The sequence below is a fragment of the Nyctereutes procyonoides genome, unplaced genomic scaffold (genome assembly GCF_905146905.1).
Source record: "Nyctereutes procyonoides isolate TBG_1078 unplaced genomic scaffold, NYPRO_anot_genome, whole genome shotgun sequence".
NCBI lineage: Eukaryota > Metazoa > Chordata > Mammalia > Carnivora > Canidae > Nyctereutes > Nyctereutes procyonoides.
Genome location: NW_026575142.1, coordinates 21,273,526 through 21,292,299, shown reverse-complemented (window position 1 = coordinate 21,292,299; position 18,774 = coordinate 21,273,526). Strand labels below are relative to the sequence as shown.

At 34.8% G+C, this 18,774-nt stretch overlaps 1 protein-coding gene across 8 annotated transcripts in view; it reads right to left on the bottom strand.

Annotated features, from left to right (window-relative positions):
* COBLL1 (cordon-bleu WH2 repeat protein like 1) overlaps positions 1 to 18,774 on the bottom strand; it is a 157,883-nt gene that overhangs the window by 41,722 nt on the left and 97,387 nt on the right. For 4 of the 8 annotated variants that reach the window (XM_055307732.1, XM_055307729.1, XM_055307733.1 and 1 more), the window contains exons 4-6: positions 6,171 to 6,372; positions 3,680 to 3,908; positions 2,851 to 2,889 (exon numbers count right to left, since the gene is read on the bottom strand). In XM_055307732.1, the coding sequence (XP_055163707.1) occupies positions 2,851 to 2,889; positions 3,680 to 3,908; positions 6,171 to 6,372 (470 nt within the window). The remainder of the gene's footprint in view (positions 1 to 2,850; positions 2,890 to 3,679; positions 3,909 to 6,170; positions 6,373 to 18,774) is intronic. The other 4 variants (XM_055307734.1, XM_055307731.1, XM_055307735.1 and 1 more) reach the window with 1 other exon arrangement.

The window sequence follows — 18,774 nt, the reverse complement described above, 5'->3', positions numbered from 1 at the left end:
ATCTCACTCACATCTGATCAAGTCTCTAGATTTATCAATCAATTTACAGGAAATAGAGACAATCAAGAAACGTGTTAAGTAGCACCACGGGATACAATCCACAAAATTCTGAATGTGAGAAACTCAGTAAAACAGAAGACCCAGTTTCTTCAACAAATGAATTGTAAATTTTAAAAAAGGAGAGAGAGAGAGAGAGAGAGAGAGAGAGAGAGAGAGAGAGAAATAAGGAGCGGGCAATCTGTCAGTTTTGAAAACATTTCTATAAGGAGCACACACGTGTTTTATGATAAATCAGAATAGAATTTCAGTGATATTAGAAGCAAAGTACTATATATGGAAATTTGTGGGATATATCCAAAACAGCACTTAGAGGTAAATGTATAGTCTTAAATACATTTAAATCTTAAATACATACCCTTTTGTAGGACTACATGTGCAGTCTTTTTATTAAAAAAAAAAAGTTTAAAAATTAAATAAATTGGGGCACCTGGGTGGCTCAATTGGTTAATAAGCACCTGCCTTCAGCTCAGGTCATGCACCCAGACTCCCGGGATGGAGCCCCCCATGAGGATCCCTGCTTCTTCCTCTGCCCCTCTACCCCACTTGCTCATGCTCTCTATTGCTTTATCTCTCAAATAAATAAAATATTTTTTTAAAAAATTAAATTATGACAAAATAGGGGCTACTCCAGGAAAGCAAAGATAGTTAATGCCAATAAATATATCAGTGCAATATGCCTCAATAACACATTAAAAGAGAATTATATCTCACAAATTAAAACCATAAATCTGATGCTTTAAATATTAAATAAGCAGTATGCATTCTGTACAATGAGTTTACTGACAATACTAACTTAATAATGAACATGTGGATAGCACTTTATGGTTACAGATTTTTTTTCACATCCCTTATTATCAGAAATTATCACAAATTACCATTCTGATTCCTTTTTCTAAGGTAGGGAATGTAAAGAAATGAAAGCAGATGGTATTGTCCCATTATACATCTGAAGCTTTGGTGACCACAGAGTCTGAATAACTTGCACCAAGACACACAGGCATTAAATTGTAGAACTCAATATGATATCTATTCAAAAATGATGTATTAATACCTCTAACTTTTCCTTTTTTTAAGAAATGTTATCTCGTTTTAAGATAGAATCCTCCACTAACTGAATGTAGATATATAACTAAATTCAGTTGGAACAGGAGATAGAAAATTCACACGGTGGACGGTGCAATAACTACAGCCAAAATATTTCATATAGTTATTTTTGGTAAAGCAATTTCCAGGCACCCTATATCATCCTCCATACTATAACCTAAGTCTTCCCTTACAGCTCTAGGACAGAGATCACCACAAGTCAGAGTTAAACACTAAGAAACACAAGGGCTTGAGCTTACTTAGAAAAACAACTGCAATTTATAGTTTCCTGTTTCCAGGAGAGAGGCTGTAAGTAACTGCATATAAAGTTCTAAGACTTCTGATATTATTAAAATAAGGAGGCAGAGGCATTTACAGCATTGGAATGATCTTGTAGATCCTGACACTGTAAAAGGAGCTTTCTTAATTTTCCTATTCCAACCTCTTGAGATTATATTCACAACATTTAATACTCTGAATAAAGACATTTTCTTGGCTGGACGGGATATTACAAACCAATACATTCAACACCTTCAAAATCAAGCCAATGGAATTTGCTTTGGGTTATGTATTTAGATAATGGCAAAGGTAGGAGCAAAAGTACCAGGATGTTGCTACTGGAAAAAAAGCAGAGACGGCTTTGTCCAATCTCTTATTATAGAAGTGGAAGGTGAGATCCAGACAGATAAAAAGCTATTTGCCCTATCAGCTTGCTAAGTGAAGTTTGACAGCTAATGCAGTTTCAGAATTAAAACATCTATGTTCTGATTATTAGCTAGTATATGCTTTACAAACACAACAATTTTCAGCTCCTTTGATTAACCTAGTCTTTGTGATAGCCACTAATAATAAATAATCACACAATTAATTTGTAGACTTAATTCTTGGGATAGAGAGGCTTATTATGCTATCGGAAAATTGAAGTGGTAAAGAAAGAAGATTCCAGTAACACAAAATGTGTAGTTTCCTTTTTTTAGTAGAATGGGAATTATTATAGCAATCAATTATCTGAGCCTATCCTTTTTTAATGGAGGAAAAAGGCTTCCAAATTTTATTACTATTGGCTAATTTTTAATAAGGTTTTCTTCTATAAAAGTAATGCATTCCCATTATAAAGTTCTGTTAATATAAAGAAAAAAAGAAAAACAATCACCCATAGCCCTACCACCCAAAGGTAATCAGTATTACATTTTTTAGGTACTTCCTTTCAGAAATCTTATGTAAAATTTTTTTACATACTGTATTAAACATTTAAATGCTTTAAACCCTAATTTTAAATAAAGCATTTTCCATGTTATAAAATATTCACAATTTAATGCTGCAAGAATTTCCTATGATGAATATTTCCTGATTACTCTGAGTAACTGTTCAATGTAAATAATCAGAGATCCTTCCACAGTACCACCAAACTATCAGCAACTGTAATGAACCCAGCAAAATCATTTTTTCTTGTCTGAGAGTCAAAAATATGTTTTGCACATTCTTAGGATGATATTAATTTTTAATCAATTATTGAAATGTAATTATTATATTAATTTCAAAAATCAAGGGGGGGGCTTACTTTTTCAGGAGATAAAAGGCAAGGGTTTTCTTATAGAATGTGCATATTAGTAATGTTAAAAGGTAAAATTAGAAGCTTATTTTTAATTTATCCAATAAAATAGAGATTTCATGTTATAATTTTTTCTACTGATTCATATGTCTTACCTTGTAAAGATGATTTATTGAAGGCAGTAACAGAAGTGGCTACAGAAGGAGGGGGTAAAAGAGGGTAAATTGACTGTAAAGATGATGTTTGTTCAAGAATAAAACATCACTGAGTTGAAATAGCTGTCTATGGATTATATAAATCCACAATTTCAGGATAAAGTTTGAAGTGCTCCATGCACAGATGATGTAGTAAGTCATCATCCTTCACTAAACTTTTGTTTCTAGTAAAACAGATTCATGTTGAATAAATAAGCTCGCAGTTGTCTATCAGCATAGAAACCAACATTATCTACAATCTCCAAATTTTAATACATTATTTCTGTAGATTAATACTGCAAGCTATTTTTATTTAAATATTTTAGGAGTTAGATTAGGCCAGTTGATTTTGGATGAACCTAGAAAAAAAAATCTGTCAAACTTACAAATTTGAATGATAATTAAGACTCAAAACCATGGTGAGTCTACAGTAATTCACACTTGATAAAAACAAAAATGAATTTAAATGTAAATCTTTATTTTCTGTTTAAATCTTGATGCCACAAAGAATTAAGCTAAATTCCACCAAAAAAAATACTCATAGATTGATGGAAAAGTGTAACCAAGGTGGATGACAACTAAGAAAGACAAGTTTTTATTCTAATTTCAGAAACCGAAATCAAGTTCAATTTTATTACATTTCACTTTCTCATCTTCTCAATGACACGTATTGACTTCTACTTATAGGATCCATTAACTCGCCATTATGAACTTCAGAAACCTTATACATAAACACAATATATACACTTTTATGCACATCCTGTCAAATGAATAAAACAAAAAATCTTACCTCTGCTGACATCCATGGCATATAATTCTCTTAGTCCCAGGTCGTTAAGAGATTTTGTCAAATCAAGGGGCTCCTGAGATTGATAATCTTTCAACAACAGTGTATGAAGTGGATCAAACTCACATTTGCTGCATATAATGGGGGCAAGTTCTTGGAGTGGTGCATGTGGGCTAACTCTCACTATTGTCTTCTGTGTTTTCTTAAAATTGATCACTACTCTCACAGTTTTCTGAAACACAGATTAAAACCAGTTATTACCATAATTTATTACTAAGACAAACTTTCTACAATGATGTCTACAATAAAGAGATGATTTACAATTATATAGAGTCCTAAAATATACAGTACTTTTCTATTTTGTTGTAAAATTATTTTTTTACTGAAGCATATTCTTAGAAAAAATTGGATTAAGTAGTCTAGATTAAATCCATAACCCTTGTAAAGGTGTTAGATTTTAACTATAAAAGAGAACGTAAAAGACTCATATCTGATATTGATATTTTTGTTTGTTCCCCAAAATATTATAAAATGAGCAAATATCCATAAATAACAGTTATACATGTTCTATTTAATGCTTTGATTGAATATTTATCTAATGGTTTGTCAACTGTCTCCATGGAATAAAGTATTTTGGTTAAAATATAAAATTTTTGTGCTTCTCTCTACTGAAAAGAAGATAAATAGATAAATGAGATAACCCGTGTAAAAAGCTTAGCATAGTGTCTAGCACATAGTAAACTATCAATGAATAAATTTTAGCTACTGTGATTACCTATTGTCACTATTATTTGACAATAATATTTTGGCTAATTTTAATATATTAAAAGAATATTAAAATATTCCTTGATATTAGCTACCTAGTACTAATTAAAATTGAGAAGATTTTAAACATATCACTTTAATCTAATTAACTCATATACAAATGGAACTTAGAAACATGTTACCATGGTAAGTGTAATCTATGGTTTGCAGATCCTCAAAGTTTAACAGGTATTCATTAAACTAAAACACCATGTATAATCCCATGCAATAGAAGAAATACTATTTCCACCTAGATACATAAGATATGTATCTATATAGGAAAAAGCCCAATATCCTAATTCTTAATATCAATATTTTATAGAACATTAATGGTTTAATACTATAAAATAATTAACTTTTTAAATATAAAGTTACATGATATGAAGAATATATAAGAATATACACACTCAAGTCATATGTAAATAAACTATTAATTTAATTAGCCTTTATATATTTTCTGAAGTTTAAAAAAAGTTGGCATTCCTAATGAAAAAATATTTCTTGAAACCCATAAAATTCTATTCCTATTGCTTATAGCAACAGAACAATTTTATAAAATGAACTAATGATATTAGAATGATTCTGGTTAAAAAAAAAAGATTGATTCTAGTTAAAATTTTTTGAAAAAAAAAATATATTTTTTTTGCTTAAAATTCATATATTATGGAGCACCCGGGTGGCTCAATTAGTAAAGCGTCTGCTTTCGGCTCAGGTCATGTCGTCAGGGTCCTGGGATCAAACCCCGCACTGGGCTTCCTGCTCAGCGAGGAGTCTGCTTCTCTAACTCCCCTTTGCCCCTCCCACACCTTGTTCTCTCAAATATTTAAGAACTCATATATTACAGAAAACTGAGTCATTACATAGCTCAAATGAACAATTTAGAATAAGTTACAACCACCACTTACCAAGTACAGCAAAGCCAAAAAATATTTTTAATAAATTCTTAAATAAACTTTCATTAAAAGATTCAAAAACCTTTCTCTAAATATCAGACACTTTTTGGGACACCTGGGTGGCTCAGTCAGTTAAGTGTCTGATTCTTGATTCTGGCTCAGATTGTAACTCAGGATGAGATTGAGGCTCACACAGGGCTCCATGTTAGTAGGGAGTCTGCTTCTCTCCCTCTCCCACTGCCACTGCCCTACCCTCTACTCGTGCACTCATGCTCTAATAAATAAATCAATCTTTAAAAAATACTTTTTAAAAGAGTAAGTTAAAACACAGATGACTGGGATGTCTGAGTGGCTCAGCGGTTGAGCATCTGCCTTTGGCTCAGGGTGTGATCCCGGAATCCAGGATTGAGTCCCACACTGGGACTCCTGGGGAGCCTGCTTCTCCCTCTGCCTATGTCTCTGCCTCTCTCTGTGTGTCTCTCATGACTAAATAAAATCTTTAAAAAAAAAAAAAACACGTCACTTATAATTGTCAGATTCTGATATGGTCCTATAGATCACTTTAGAGCATCTAAAAACTAAAGTATTCCCCAAAATCTAGTTAATCCAAAGACTGATAACCAAATGAATCCTAAACAGAGTGGTCTAAGCAAACAAAACAGCCATGTTCACATCAAATTTAACCAGGGAAATCCATTTTTATTTCATTTGAAGTAAATATGAGCTGCAGATAATGACCAAAAACATCAGTTTAATATTTTTGCCAGAAGAAATCAAAATCACAGTGACAGTCTTACCTCTGGTATTATAGGTGTAGGTTTTTTCTTATCCAAAATTTTTGGCTTTAAAATGACTTTCTCCACTTCCAACATTCCTATTGGTGTGTTTGGCTTAAATTTAATGGGATTATTTTCAGCTGACTGTAGATCAATTGTGTAACTGGATGGATTTAAGTGATACTGTGCACAGAGGAATATCAACAAGTCCATCATAGGTTTACTGTAAAAAAAAAAAGTAATACTGATCATAAATCATAAAACAACTTCATTAAGTGTTAAAGTTATTGTTCCTGGCATTTTTTCTTAGGGTCATTCTGTTTTCAGTGGATAAAAACAAGGCTATAAAATGTATGAAAGCAACTTAAAAATCTAGCTACAAGATTTTTTCCCCCACTACAGGAAGTGGTGTACACATGGGAGCCTGAGCCCTCCATTCTAAGTGTCTCCCTGACTACAAGATATTTAAGTGGACAAAAGTATAATAGCTAAAAAGTCCTGAATATTGTTCAAGACAGCTTGCATCCTAGTGTTGGTTTAACCATTACTTATATTTTGTATCTGCCAAGTAGTCATCCTATTATAAATTTCAAGAGAAGTTCTCCCTTACCCAAGAGTACTTAGTTCAGCAAATGCTCCTTTCACAATATTATTTTGAGTACCAGCAGTCTCTGGCTTATAAACTGGTTATATTCCCAAGATCTCATAAAAATGAAGCATTAAGAACCACTACCACTTCAGGGTGCCTGGATGACTCAGTCAGTAGAGTATACAACTCTTGATCTTGAGTCCTGAGATCAAGCCCCACTTTGGGTATAGAGCTTACTTAGAGGAAAAAAAAAAGAAAAGAAACAATGAACTGTCACCACCCTTTGGGCTTCAGAGAGCACAGTTAGTATCTACAGGAGGAAGCCCACAAAATTCTGAAGAGTATAGTTTTCCTAGTTCATTCAAATGACATTTAATATTTTCTAGGCCCTGGAGACACAATACAAGTGTTACAGCGTATCTACTCTCATAGATCCACACTACTAGATGGACTAGCCCAAGTGTTGGCAAACTATAATCTGCAGGTCAAAGTGGAACCATAGCCAACTTTTGTAAATAAAGTTTTATTAGGACACAACCATGCTTTTTTTTTTTTTTTTTGCATAGTATCTAGGGCTGCTTGCGTCTTACAATAGCAGATTTGAGTAAATGTGTTGGAAACTGAATGGTCTACAAAGCCTAACATATTTACTATCTGGTCCTTGACAGAAAAAAACGTTATGGGCACTTGGGCTCCAACAATTAAAAAGTAACGAAATAAATACATAATCTCAAACAGTTGCTTAAGTGTTAAATATTACTGTTCTGTTTATGCCAAGAATAGAACAATGTGGTCTCCAGTCCCTAATTGTCAGCCCTTAAGGAAAGAACACTAAAAAAAAAAATCTTCTGTATTCTGTGCTTTCCTTAAATGTCTGGTGATCTTAAGCTATTAGATCTTATTTAAGAATGAGGCACCAAAACACTTTATAAAATTCCTATTTTCCTGAATTAAGGTATAGGTTGATGGGCTTCATTTGATGGTAATTGGGTGGTCAGTTATTTTTTTTCCACGGGGAAATATAAACGTTCGTAAAAAATTCTCCAACTTCTTGACTACATAATATGAACCTAGCTACTGGCTTTCAGAAACTTGACAGGGTGAGGCTAGGAATATCATCATTCGGTCTGACATTTTTAATTTAGTACATCTGTGTTTGTATGCACTTCATCCCCACTCGCCCAAGTTGAGTTCCTTGATCTGTAGCTTTTCTACAGAGGCAGTCTTCTCTTGGAAGAGAGTCAGTTGTCTCACACTGTGTGGTCTTGAGGTTAAACGACACTTTATATGGATTCTCAAACTATCCCGTGTTCACCCACAGACCTCACCCTCATCTTCTGTGGCAGTTACCCATTCCTTCACACCTCTTCTCTTCCCCCACCTACAAGTAGCACCCCACTATACCTATATCAAGAAAAATAATACAAATTCTAAGTGCCTTAGTTAAAAAATTTCTCTGGAGTGTTTCAGTTCTCAAAATACATTCTCTATGTCTTCATTAGATGCTTCCACAATAACAACTTAGGAGTTTTATGTCCTCTTGAGCTACCTAGTATGCTAATACATAAAATTGTTTATAATTGTCTAAATTTTGGCAGTAAGTAGTAGATATTAAATTTCATCCACAGGAAGACTAGCATAATGGTATTATTCAAGTTTATTTTTTGGTAACATAGTATTCTATGAGACCAATTTGATCTACATACAAATTCTTGACTTGGAAATGATACCTCCCTTATCTGACAGTAAACAAAATTAAAAGGGATTAGGTAATGCCTTGGTAAATACAATTATAAATATAGTAAAGCTGGAAGAGGAGAGAACTTTCACTGACAATCAAAATGGAGAGCTGTCTACTACTGTCTATGAATAAATGATGATATGTTCAGACTGTATCTCTCTATACATATAAATGTCTCAAGTAATAAATATAAAAACACTAAAGCTTATACTTTAAGCATCTTTCACCTCTTAAATGAACATTCTCCAGAATTGCTGCCCAAAATACACAAATGTTAACAAGATAAGAATAGTGTCATTTTTCATCCCCCATGTACAAAAATATGAACATTTAAGGGAAAAAAAATTTTCCATTTTTAAAAAGAATTTAACACTCTTTATACACACTCATTTAACCTTTTTTGATATGTCTTAATGAAGTACTACATTTTTATCTGTGACGTTTTTAAATTAATAAAAGTACATCATGGGTCAAGAATATTATAATAATGGCCTATTCCCTCAGTCAATTTGGTCACCTTTAATCTTTGCACATGGTCTCAGATTTCATGGCAAAAAGGTTGCATGCTGACTAGACCTGTATCTTGCCTTCTGAACTCAACACTTCCCAAATATTTTCTAATAAAAATGTCTCTTTAAAAGGCAACTGAGGGATCCCTGGGTGGCGCAGTGGTTTGGCGCCTGCCTTTGGCCCAGGGCGCGATCCTGGACACCCGGGATCGAATCCCACCCACGATGGGCTCCCGGTGCATGGGGCCTGCTTCTCCCTCTGCCTGTGTCTCTGCCTGTGTCTCTGGCTCTCTCTCTCTCTCTGTGACTATCAAAATAAATAAATAAATAAAAGGCAACTGAAAATCATAGAACTTCTTTATGACTTTATTCTCTCATTCTATAATTGTTTAATTCTTTGTTCAATAATTCCAGAAGCCAGTTTTGTCTTGAAAGTTTTCCTATTTCCTGACAAATGCAACAGATCAGAAAGTTCTATAACAAACACAAACGCAAATGGGAATTTGGTACTGCATACGATAATGGTATTAGACATTCCTAGGGAAAGAATTGAATTTTCAACAAATGGTATGGGAAAACTGAATAGCCATCTAATAGAAAAATAAAATGTATGTATCCATTTTATGTAAATGCCACTGTGGTAAATGCCAAGTGGACCAGATACATAACTATGAAGATATTACTACGGGGAGGTAACGGGATAGAAATCCATCTTTATGTAATTTATGTTCTAGAGCAAGGCTGTCCTATTGTTCTGCAACATGGAAATTTCCTGTGCTGTATAATACATTGGCCACTCACCACATGTGGCTATTAGGCACCTGAAATACACTGACATAATGGACAAAATTTTTCATTTAAACTCAATTTAAACATCCACATGTAGTGAGTGCCTACTGTATGGCCAGAGTAGTTCTGGTACATTGGTACTTCAAGTAGGATTCATGGACAAGTAACATCAGTATCTCTAGGACTCTGCTGACATACAAATACTCAATCCCCAGTCCAGATCACTGAATCAGAAACTCAGCGTGGGGCACAGCAACACGTGCTTTGACAAGCACTCCAGCCAGGTCTCATGCGTGCACTATAGTATGTGATCAAAAGAGGATAAAGAAATAAGAAAATATATAGTACATCAGATAATGAAAAATAAGATAACAAAGGATGTTAGGAAATGTTCTAAACAAAAAAAATAACAGAACTGAGACCTGAATGGAATGGGTTATCTGGGGAAAGGGCATTCCATGCGGAGTTGACAAGCTGCAAAGGACCTGAGGCAGTAATGTGCTCTACATGTTCAATAAAAAATAGAAAGCAGTCTGCTTGGGTGAAAGTGGTAGACTGAAACAGTGATGTGAGATTTTACCAAATGAGAAAGAAACCCACGGTAGGAGTGATGTGGTCTACTTTACATTTAAAAGGATTATATGGGGCAGCCCCAGTGGCACAGTGGTTTAGCGCCACCTGCAGCTCAGGGTGTGATCCTGGAGACCCAGGATAGAGTCCCACACCGCAGTATGGAGACCCAGGATAGAGTCCCACCGCAGGCTCCCTGCATGGAGGCTGCTTCTCCCTATCACTCATGAATAAATTAAAAAAATAAATAAAATAAATAAAAGGATTATATGCTGTTTTATTCATTTTTTATTTTGACTTGAGAAAAAGGCATGTTTCATTTTTAAAGTAAAACTAAAAAACAAGTGTAAATAATAGGGGGTATACATGATTTAAGAAGCCAATGTCTTATTTACTTATTTAGTGTGTGACTTAATTTTCATTTGTTGTTATTGTATTCAGAATAGTCTAGGGGAGCAGTTACAAAGCTAGTGAAAAAATTTAGAGGAGATAGTTGCCTAGACTAGTCAGATTTCAGTTTATTTTGTGAGGTGATGATAGGATTAAAGCCAATCCCAAAAGAAAAGGGTAAGGAGGGGATCCCTGGGTGGCGCAGCGGTTTGGCGCCTGCCTTTGGCCCAGGGCGTGATCCTGGAGACCTGGGATCGAATCCCACATCAGGCTCCCGGAGCATGGAGCCTGCTTCTCCCTCTGCCTGTGTCTCTGCCTCTCTCTCTCTCTCTCTCTCATAAATAAATAAATAAAAATTAAAAAAAAAAAGAAAAGGGTAAGGAGACGTAAGAAACAGAAAAAGGAACTAAGCAGTAGGAAGAGGGCAGGAGTGCAGGAACACTAGCACATGAAAGAGCTGTTGACAGGAGCCAACAGGAGGCCTAAAGTGCTATTTTAAATGATTTGCTATGTGATACACTTATTCACCTTTCCCTGGTGACCCACAGACCATCACTAAGGTCCTGGTAGCTTCAGGGGTGGGGTGGTGGGGTGGAGTGGTGGTGGTGTTAAATTGGGAAAAGAAAGGAAATTTGAAAAGGTAGAGACTGAAAAAGCAAGAGTCCAAAAATAAGATATAAAGTCAGAATCAGGGGAGGCTGAAAGGACATTAACCCTCAGGAATTTACAATAATATAAAGGGGAATGATTTTTCCACAAGATCTAGAACAAGGGTTCAGGCCAATCTTATCTAGACCTCAGGGAACAAAGTGGCCTCAGAATGATACTTGGCTTCCATTTCTACTTAGAAATTAACTCCTTTCTTGCAGAACCAGCTCTTAGCAATGTATATCCCCAGGACCTGATACAGTGACAGTACAGTGAGGACAGTTTCACTGAATGAGAATATTATAGGAACCAGTGATTATTTCTTGCTCAGGTAATTCTGGTATCTTACATAGCAGACAATATACACCTGAGTTCTCTGCATGGTATTGGATGTACGAAAAGGCAAAATTGTTGAAAAGAGATTCATATACTTTCAACACACACACAGGCACAAAAGCTGGTTTTTTCTTCCTTAATTAATAAACTTGACTAGTAGCCTTGTTGTATCTAAAGTCAAGACATCTTTACACAGAGGTGAGATTCAAGGATTAAGTTGGGCTAAGACCTTTTCCAAAAATAACCTCAGACCAGTTCAAATGCTTCAAGTATTTCACTGAAGCCTCAGCATTTGGTACTAAAAGTACAGAAGCGAGGATTCTGACCTAGCTGATTTTGAGGGTGGGAATAAATGTCCTTTTTTTTTTTTTACGATTTATTTATTCATTCATTCATTCAGAGAGAGAGAGAGAGAGAGAGAGAGATAGGCAGAGACACAGGCAGAGGGAGAAGTGGGCTCCAACAGGGATCCCGATGTGGGACTCGATCCCAGGTCTCCAGGATCACACCCTGGGCTACAGGCGGCGCTAAACCGCTGCGCCACTGGGGCTGCCCGGGAATAAACGTCTTAACTCTATCATATAGAAGCCTTAACACCATAAAAGTAGAGCCTGCTTAACTTTTAAGCAGGCTCTATGTGCAATGGGGGCTGCTCTGGGGATTCACTAGTCACGAACTGCACCATAGAAAGCAAAATCATCTTCTGAGTATAGTTTAGAATTACCTAATTCAATTACCCAGGTTATTTCTAGCAAAAACAATAATTTTGTTTTGAGGAGAACTATCTCATGTTGCTGTACAAACAGCAGTTGGCTAACAAGTTCTGCCCCAGAATCAGCAAGGAAGGTGATTGTGTTCCTGTTTGCTAATGCAGGAGAGTGCATGCCAACAGTCCACCCAAAACCCAAGCCAAATTATTAGAAGTAGAAAAGGACTGGCTGAACTTGGTCATCACTTCCTCAATCAAATAAGAAATAGTATTGTCTTCCTCCATACCACGCCATCACTTTGAATTTTGGTTTATTATATGATTTAAGAGTTCACTGTGCAATATTATTTTCAGGTTTTTTTTCTCTTCTTGTAAAATAATTTCCTGGAAGGCAGATATTTTTTTAAGATTCTATGAACTTCTCTCTTCTTTGAAATGGAGAAATCCCCGGGACATTTCCTATTCCCTTTAGAAATAAATGACAATCTCGCATGTGAATTTCATATTATCTCATTTGAAAGCTCACAACCACACAAAAGCTACGCCTGGTCTATGAATGAAAAAATTGAGATTACAGAAGTTACATGACCAGATTATGAAAAACATATACACAATTACGGTACAGTCAAAATTAAAATTTCCTAAGTCCTAACAGAGCTACATTTTAGCCTCATAAATCATAAATCAAGATTCAGGATGGGGTGGATGGTTTATAACAGGCTAACTGCTATCTGCTGTAGTTTTACTTCAAAAATGATGACATCACTAAATCACTCTCTAAATCCTACAGTGACACTTCATGCATTCATAACACCTGTTAGGGGTAATCTTGTCCTAGTTTTGCTCTCTGCTAGATAAGACCATCATTTTTGTGTTTCAAAGATCCAACTAGATATAAAAAATGAAGGTCATGGTTCCTCAAAGAGCTTCCGGATCAGCAAGATGTCTAAGAACTGCCTCAGTGAATCTCCAACCCCTGGATGTGTTTAAACAAAGTCACTTTCCAGTAGGGTGGCTATGTAATTTATCATCCAATCTGGGACACCTGAGAGCAAAAGGGGGCACTATTAGTAATTAATCTGGGACACCAGGTATAAACAGGGACTGTCAAAGGAAAATGAGGATGCATGATGATAAGGACTTACTATAAATAGATAAATTTCAAGTATCTGATAGGAGTTGAATTTTATGAATAAGAGTCTTCCTCATAATTCTTTAAATCTGCCCTAGCATCCAGTAAAGCATTATACCATTTTCAGTGCATCCTCAAAATTGAGTTGAGTTGAAATGGTTCTAACTGCGCTTAGAAATGTATGCGAACAAAAAAAAAAAAAGAAATGTATACGAACAACCCAATTAGACTTATAATGATAATACGGGAACTTTTCGAACACTCCTGTTAATCACTGATGTTTATTTACCTTATGTTAATCAACCTAGTTCAGTAATGAGTTCAGGAGTGAAATAATGCTCTCTAACTATTCCTATGTGCATGAATGAAGAGGATCACATACATAAAACAAATAAACCTAATCTCAAAATTGAGAATGCTTACTGAATTGTGCTATAGGAAACATTTTAGAGAAAGTAACATAATTAAGATTTGAAGACAATAACAGATCAGATCAGTATTAACTGACAAAAGTTCTTACAGCAAATGCTAAAAACAAGTATTTCGAAAAACTGAAATTCACCACCTTAGGCTAAATCTACTTGGTCATTTATCTCGGATGTTACATTCACAGCTAGTCCTAAATAAGTACCTTCACAAAAACTGTGACTTAATACCATACCTATTAAACACACATACACACCCCTTATTAAAAAAAGAGTACTAGAAATATATCTCACTGCAATTGGTCCAGTTCAAATACGGACAATGGATAAGACAAAATTTTATTAACACAAAAGTTAGAAATCATTAACTAAAAAAAGACAAGTTAACAAGATGGCATGTGCATTATGATGTTGGTTTTTTAAAAAGTGACTATATACGTATGTGTACACATATACATCTGTGTGTATCTGTGCATGTGTGTGAATAAAAGGTTATAAACCACAATATTAATAGTTGTAATCTGTCTTTTAATAATGACATGGTGTTTTAAGTTTTTTGGCTTATCTGCATTTTTCCACTTTATATAATCTCCAATTATTGTGTTTGTAATTATAAACAATTAAAAAGAAAATTAGCAAAAAAAAAAAATTAGCAAGGGTCACTGATGCCAGGAAAGGAAGAGAGGAGAGTAGTCCACCTAAGAATGACACTCAGAGGACATTTATGAGTATTCTGTAATCTTTTCCCAACCAACCAGGAAAGCAATTAGCCAGCAGAGTCTTATGGGATCCCTGGCTTAGGGTTGTGGAGGGCAGAACTTGAGCCCAGATTACAGGATTCTTCAGTCTCACCAATAAAAACTCAAGCACTGTTATACTGAAGTAATAGTAATAATTCCAACATTTATTTTAAGCAGCTACAATTGAATCAGTAACTAACCAAAATTTAAGCATTTTTAGGGAGTTCAACATGATTTGTGCCAAGGAATGGATTTTCAGCAGTGTGTTTTTGAAATCTATTCACCTATTATATAATGTATTTACTACAAATTATCATTATTTGACACTTTTCAATAAATGTAAGTATGATATAAAATTTTGAAATTCTTGAGATTCATACTGTTTTATTATTGATTTTTTTTAACAAAATTGACCCACATTGATCCAGTATTGTCATGTTTCATAGTCTACTTCTTCCAACAGATGGCACTGTAGTCCACATAAACCATTTCTGAGCTAGTCATCTGAGCTACCTAGTGCCAGTCAAAACTGGACTCTCAATTCTGCTATAACCTAGAGCTATTGGACGGGCAAATTAAGTCACAAACCACGTGTAACAGGTCTCTGGGTCATTTTACAGGCAAAGGCCAGAGAAGTAAGATGACTTGCCTGAGGTCACACAGCAAGTTATGGAATCAACCAACTATAAGACCCAGAGTTTCTAACTTCAATTTCTATGCTTTCTTTATTTGTGTTTTCACTCATGGCATTCTCAGATTTGTTCAAATCAAAACAAATTTCTATTTATAGGAGTATAAAAGAAAAATATATCTGTTATAAATGGTGTTGATTTTATTCCTCCTTTTTGTAGGAGAGTATGCTAATAAAGCCATACAATGCTCCCTCCACAGGCTAAAAAAAGAGGATTAATGTCAATCTTTTACCAAATCTCCCAAATGAAAACTATTTTTAAAGTGTCCCAGTGAAAGAAAATAGAGGGGAAAAGGAACACATGCTTATTTAGAGAAATAATTACATATTGGGCAGACACCTGTCTATAAGAATCTAGAGTGATACACAAGCACATCCACGTATTTTCTTATTTTCTGTAGTGTTTATAACAGTTTAGCCCATAAGCTCATTTTTCATTAAAAGTTAACTTTCCCAAGTACCAGTAGACACTACTACTTATACTGTTGCACAGTGCAGCGTTTTCTGAGGAGGGAAGTCCCTAGGCAACTTATCTCTAACAGCAATATCCTTTAATGCTTACTTTTATTTAGTAAGGCACAGAACTGCTCCATCTGGTGAAAAAGGTTGTTTACTCCGCCACCCCACACATACACATACTCAGCTGTTTATGTCTGCATAGGTGCATATATGAGATATGTTTATATATGCACATATACATACACACTATATATATTTCACACACATACAGTAAATATTTTAATTCCATCTCCCTTCAATCTAATCATCCATGATCGGAACACAGAAATACCCAAGGGCTTTTTAGGCTGGCACTGCAGCTTCCCTCAACGTAAGCAAAGTTTGCAATGGCAAGATGGCAGACAAAGGGTGACTTTTGGTCCTTAAAGAGGCATTACCATTAAGCTCTAGTACCAAAAGACGGATAAGTCAGTGCAAAGTTACCAACCTATTTCAGGACAAGTTTTTAGTTTCCCTCCTGAGCATAAAGTCTATTACCACCTCCGACCTTATTGTGTTCCCTAATCTGAATAAGCTCTTTGGTGAAAAATAAATGTACAAATAAGGGCATTCTTCTGAAGATAATGCTATGCGTTCACATTCCTGCAAATGGAACATTCTGAGCATATCTCTGCATAAGTTGTATATGAAGACAGAGAGAAACTTTCTAAAACTCTTCCCCAAGAAGACATTTTGAGGAAAAAATATAAATAGATAAATGGATATATCTGAAAAGTTAAATGAAGCATATGTTTCCTAAATCTTTATTCCAGTCTAATATCGATATTATTCTTAAAGGAAATACATCTAAATAATACTACCAAAATAAATAGCATACACAAGGAATATTTAGACAAATTAAGGAAAGATGGTCTCAAAAAATTGAAGATCACTCACAGTGACATATGAACTCTGACTTATCTAAGAAAACATTATGATGTAAACTTATTTAAAATGACTCTTCCTTAATCTCCCACTAAATTCCTGAACTGTTTTGTTGAAACTTTTCATATTTCATTTATAGTAACAAAACCAAGAAGAAATTTAAGTTATACATGTCATGGGTCTTCACTTTAGGTAGCTAACATTTGTATTTGCACATTTTGTTGTTATAGTTAAACACTTTTGTTTCTTAGCCATGGGCCAGCGGTACCTGTAACATTCTAGATACTTCAAAGTATACTCTTAAGATATCCCAATTGCAGCCTAAAATATCTAAAATCATTCCTAAGATAACAGGAATCACACAACCACTCTTAATCATAAACACTTAGTATTAAAAAATTAGTCACTGATCTACAACTGGAGTTATTCCTGAATGATAAAACTATTAGGAACAGTCCCTGAATCAAATCCCCTAGTGAAAACACAGATATGAAACAAATTCTGCCCTCAGGAAAATTTTTCAGCCCTAATCAAATTGTAAAAAGCTATCAGAATTTGGGACATAACTCTTGTTCTCTACGTGGAGAAATTGTCTTTACTTAGAAGATCCTAGGAAAGTAACCAGGGACCATCCAAACAAATGTCTCTTCAGAACATACCATTTAAGTTGCTACCTCCATCTACATATAAGAATTTAGGGAGGCAATATTCATTTTAATGCATTTATTAAGTGTCTACTATATTGCAAGAAATGGCATTAAGCACTATGAAGTAATGACACCTGTGTGGATCTTGTGGTTTACTCAAGAAGACATGCATATTAATTACAGCAAAGAACGATATATGATAACCATCAATGGTACAAAATGCAGGGAAGTTTGAAAGTTGGGGGTAACAATTCATTCTGGGAAAACTAAGGAGCCTTTGTCAATACAAGTGTCACTTGAGCTACATAAATTGGAGAAAATGTGAGTGGTAAAGTACTCCAGATGGAAAAATTTTCAAAAAGGCATGGAGGTGGAAAAGTAGACTCTAGAACAAAGAGTCATGTGGCTGAAGCTTAAGATATTCAAAGGGGAGTAGGGAAGGAAATCCCTACCTAAGAACAAAGTCTAAGGAGTACTGGTGAAGAAACCATTGTTGCTTGTCAGCATCAGTAAAAAACTAGGAAATATACTGACTAGGAAATATTACTTTGACTTCAGGGAAAATAAGAGGAACTGCCTTCATTACCCCTGAATTAGCTACATCCATTATCATTATTATGTTTAAACCAGGATAATAGAATTCTTTTAAGGATTGAAGATGTTAGCCATAGTCTCTACTCACAAGATGCCTTCCTTACCTAAAAGAAGCACAATCTAGATGATTACCTGCCCCTGAGCTAGAAGCCCACCAAGGACAATCACGGGTTTCACAACCTCCTCACTACAATTCAGCCCATGATCTCCAAAACCACTTTCCATACAAAATAAATGGCAAAACAAAACTTAAATAAAAATTTAATACACAATACTACATACTGCTTGCTAATGCCAAACTTTTCTATTTTCACATACTTGCAATAATTTGTGAAGTTACACCTAAACTTCATGGTAAATCTTAAGATTAAGGTTATCTTGAATGAGTTTCTTCTAGATAAAACCACATTGTAAGAATGCAATACCCAATATGCTACTTATTCTTTTATTCTACACACACTCACACACACATTCTCTCTCTTTCTCTATATATATACAAAGGTCAAATCAGCTTAGATTTCTAAAACAGGATTCCTGATAACAAACGGGCAGGTGAAGGTGAACGGTGGAACAAGACCAAGTATACAACTCATGTAACTTTCCACTTCAAAATGAAATGGAAAATTACACTTGGCTTTATTCCATTTTTCCAATTTTTATACAGGTATTAAAAATATTGGCCTCCTAAATCACCTTTCCACTTCTTGCTAGGTTAAAGTTTAATTTTACATT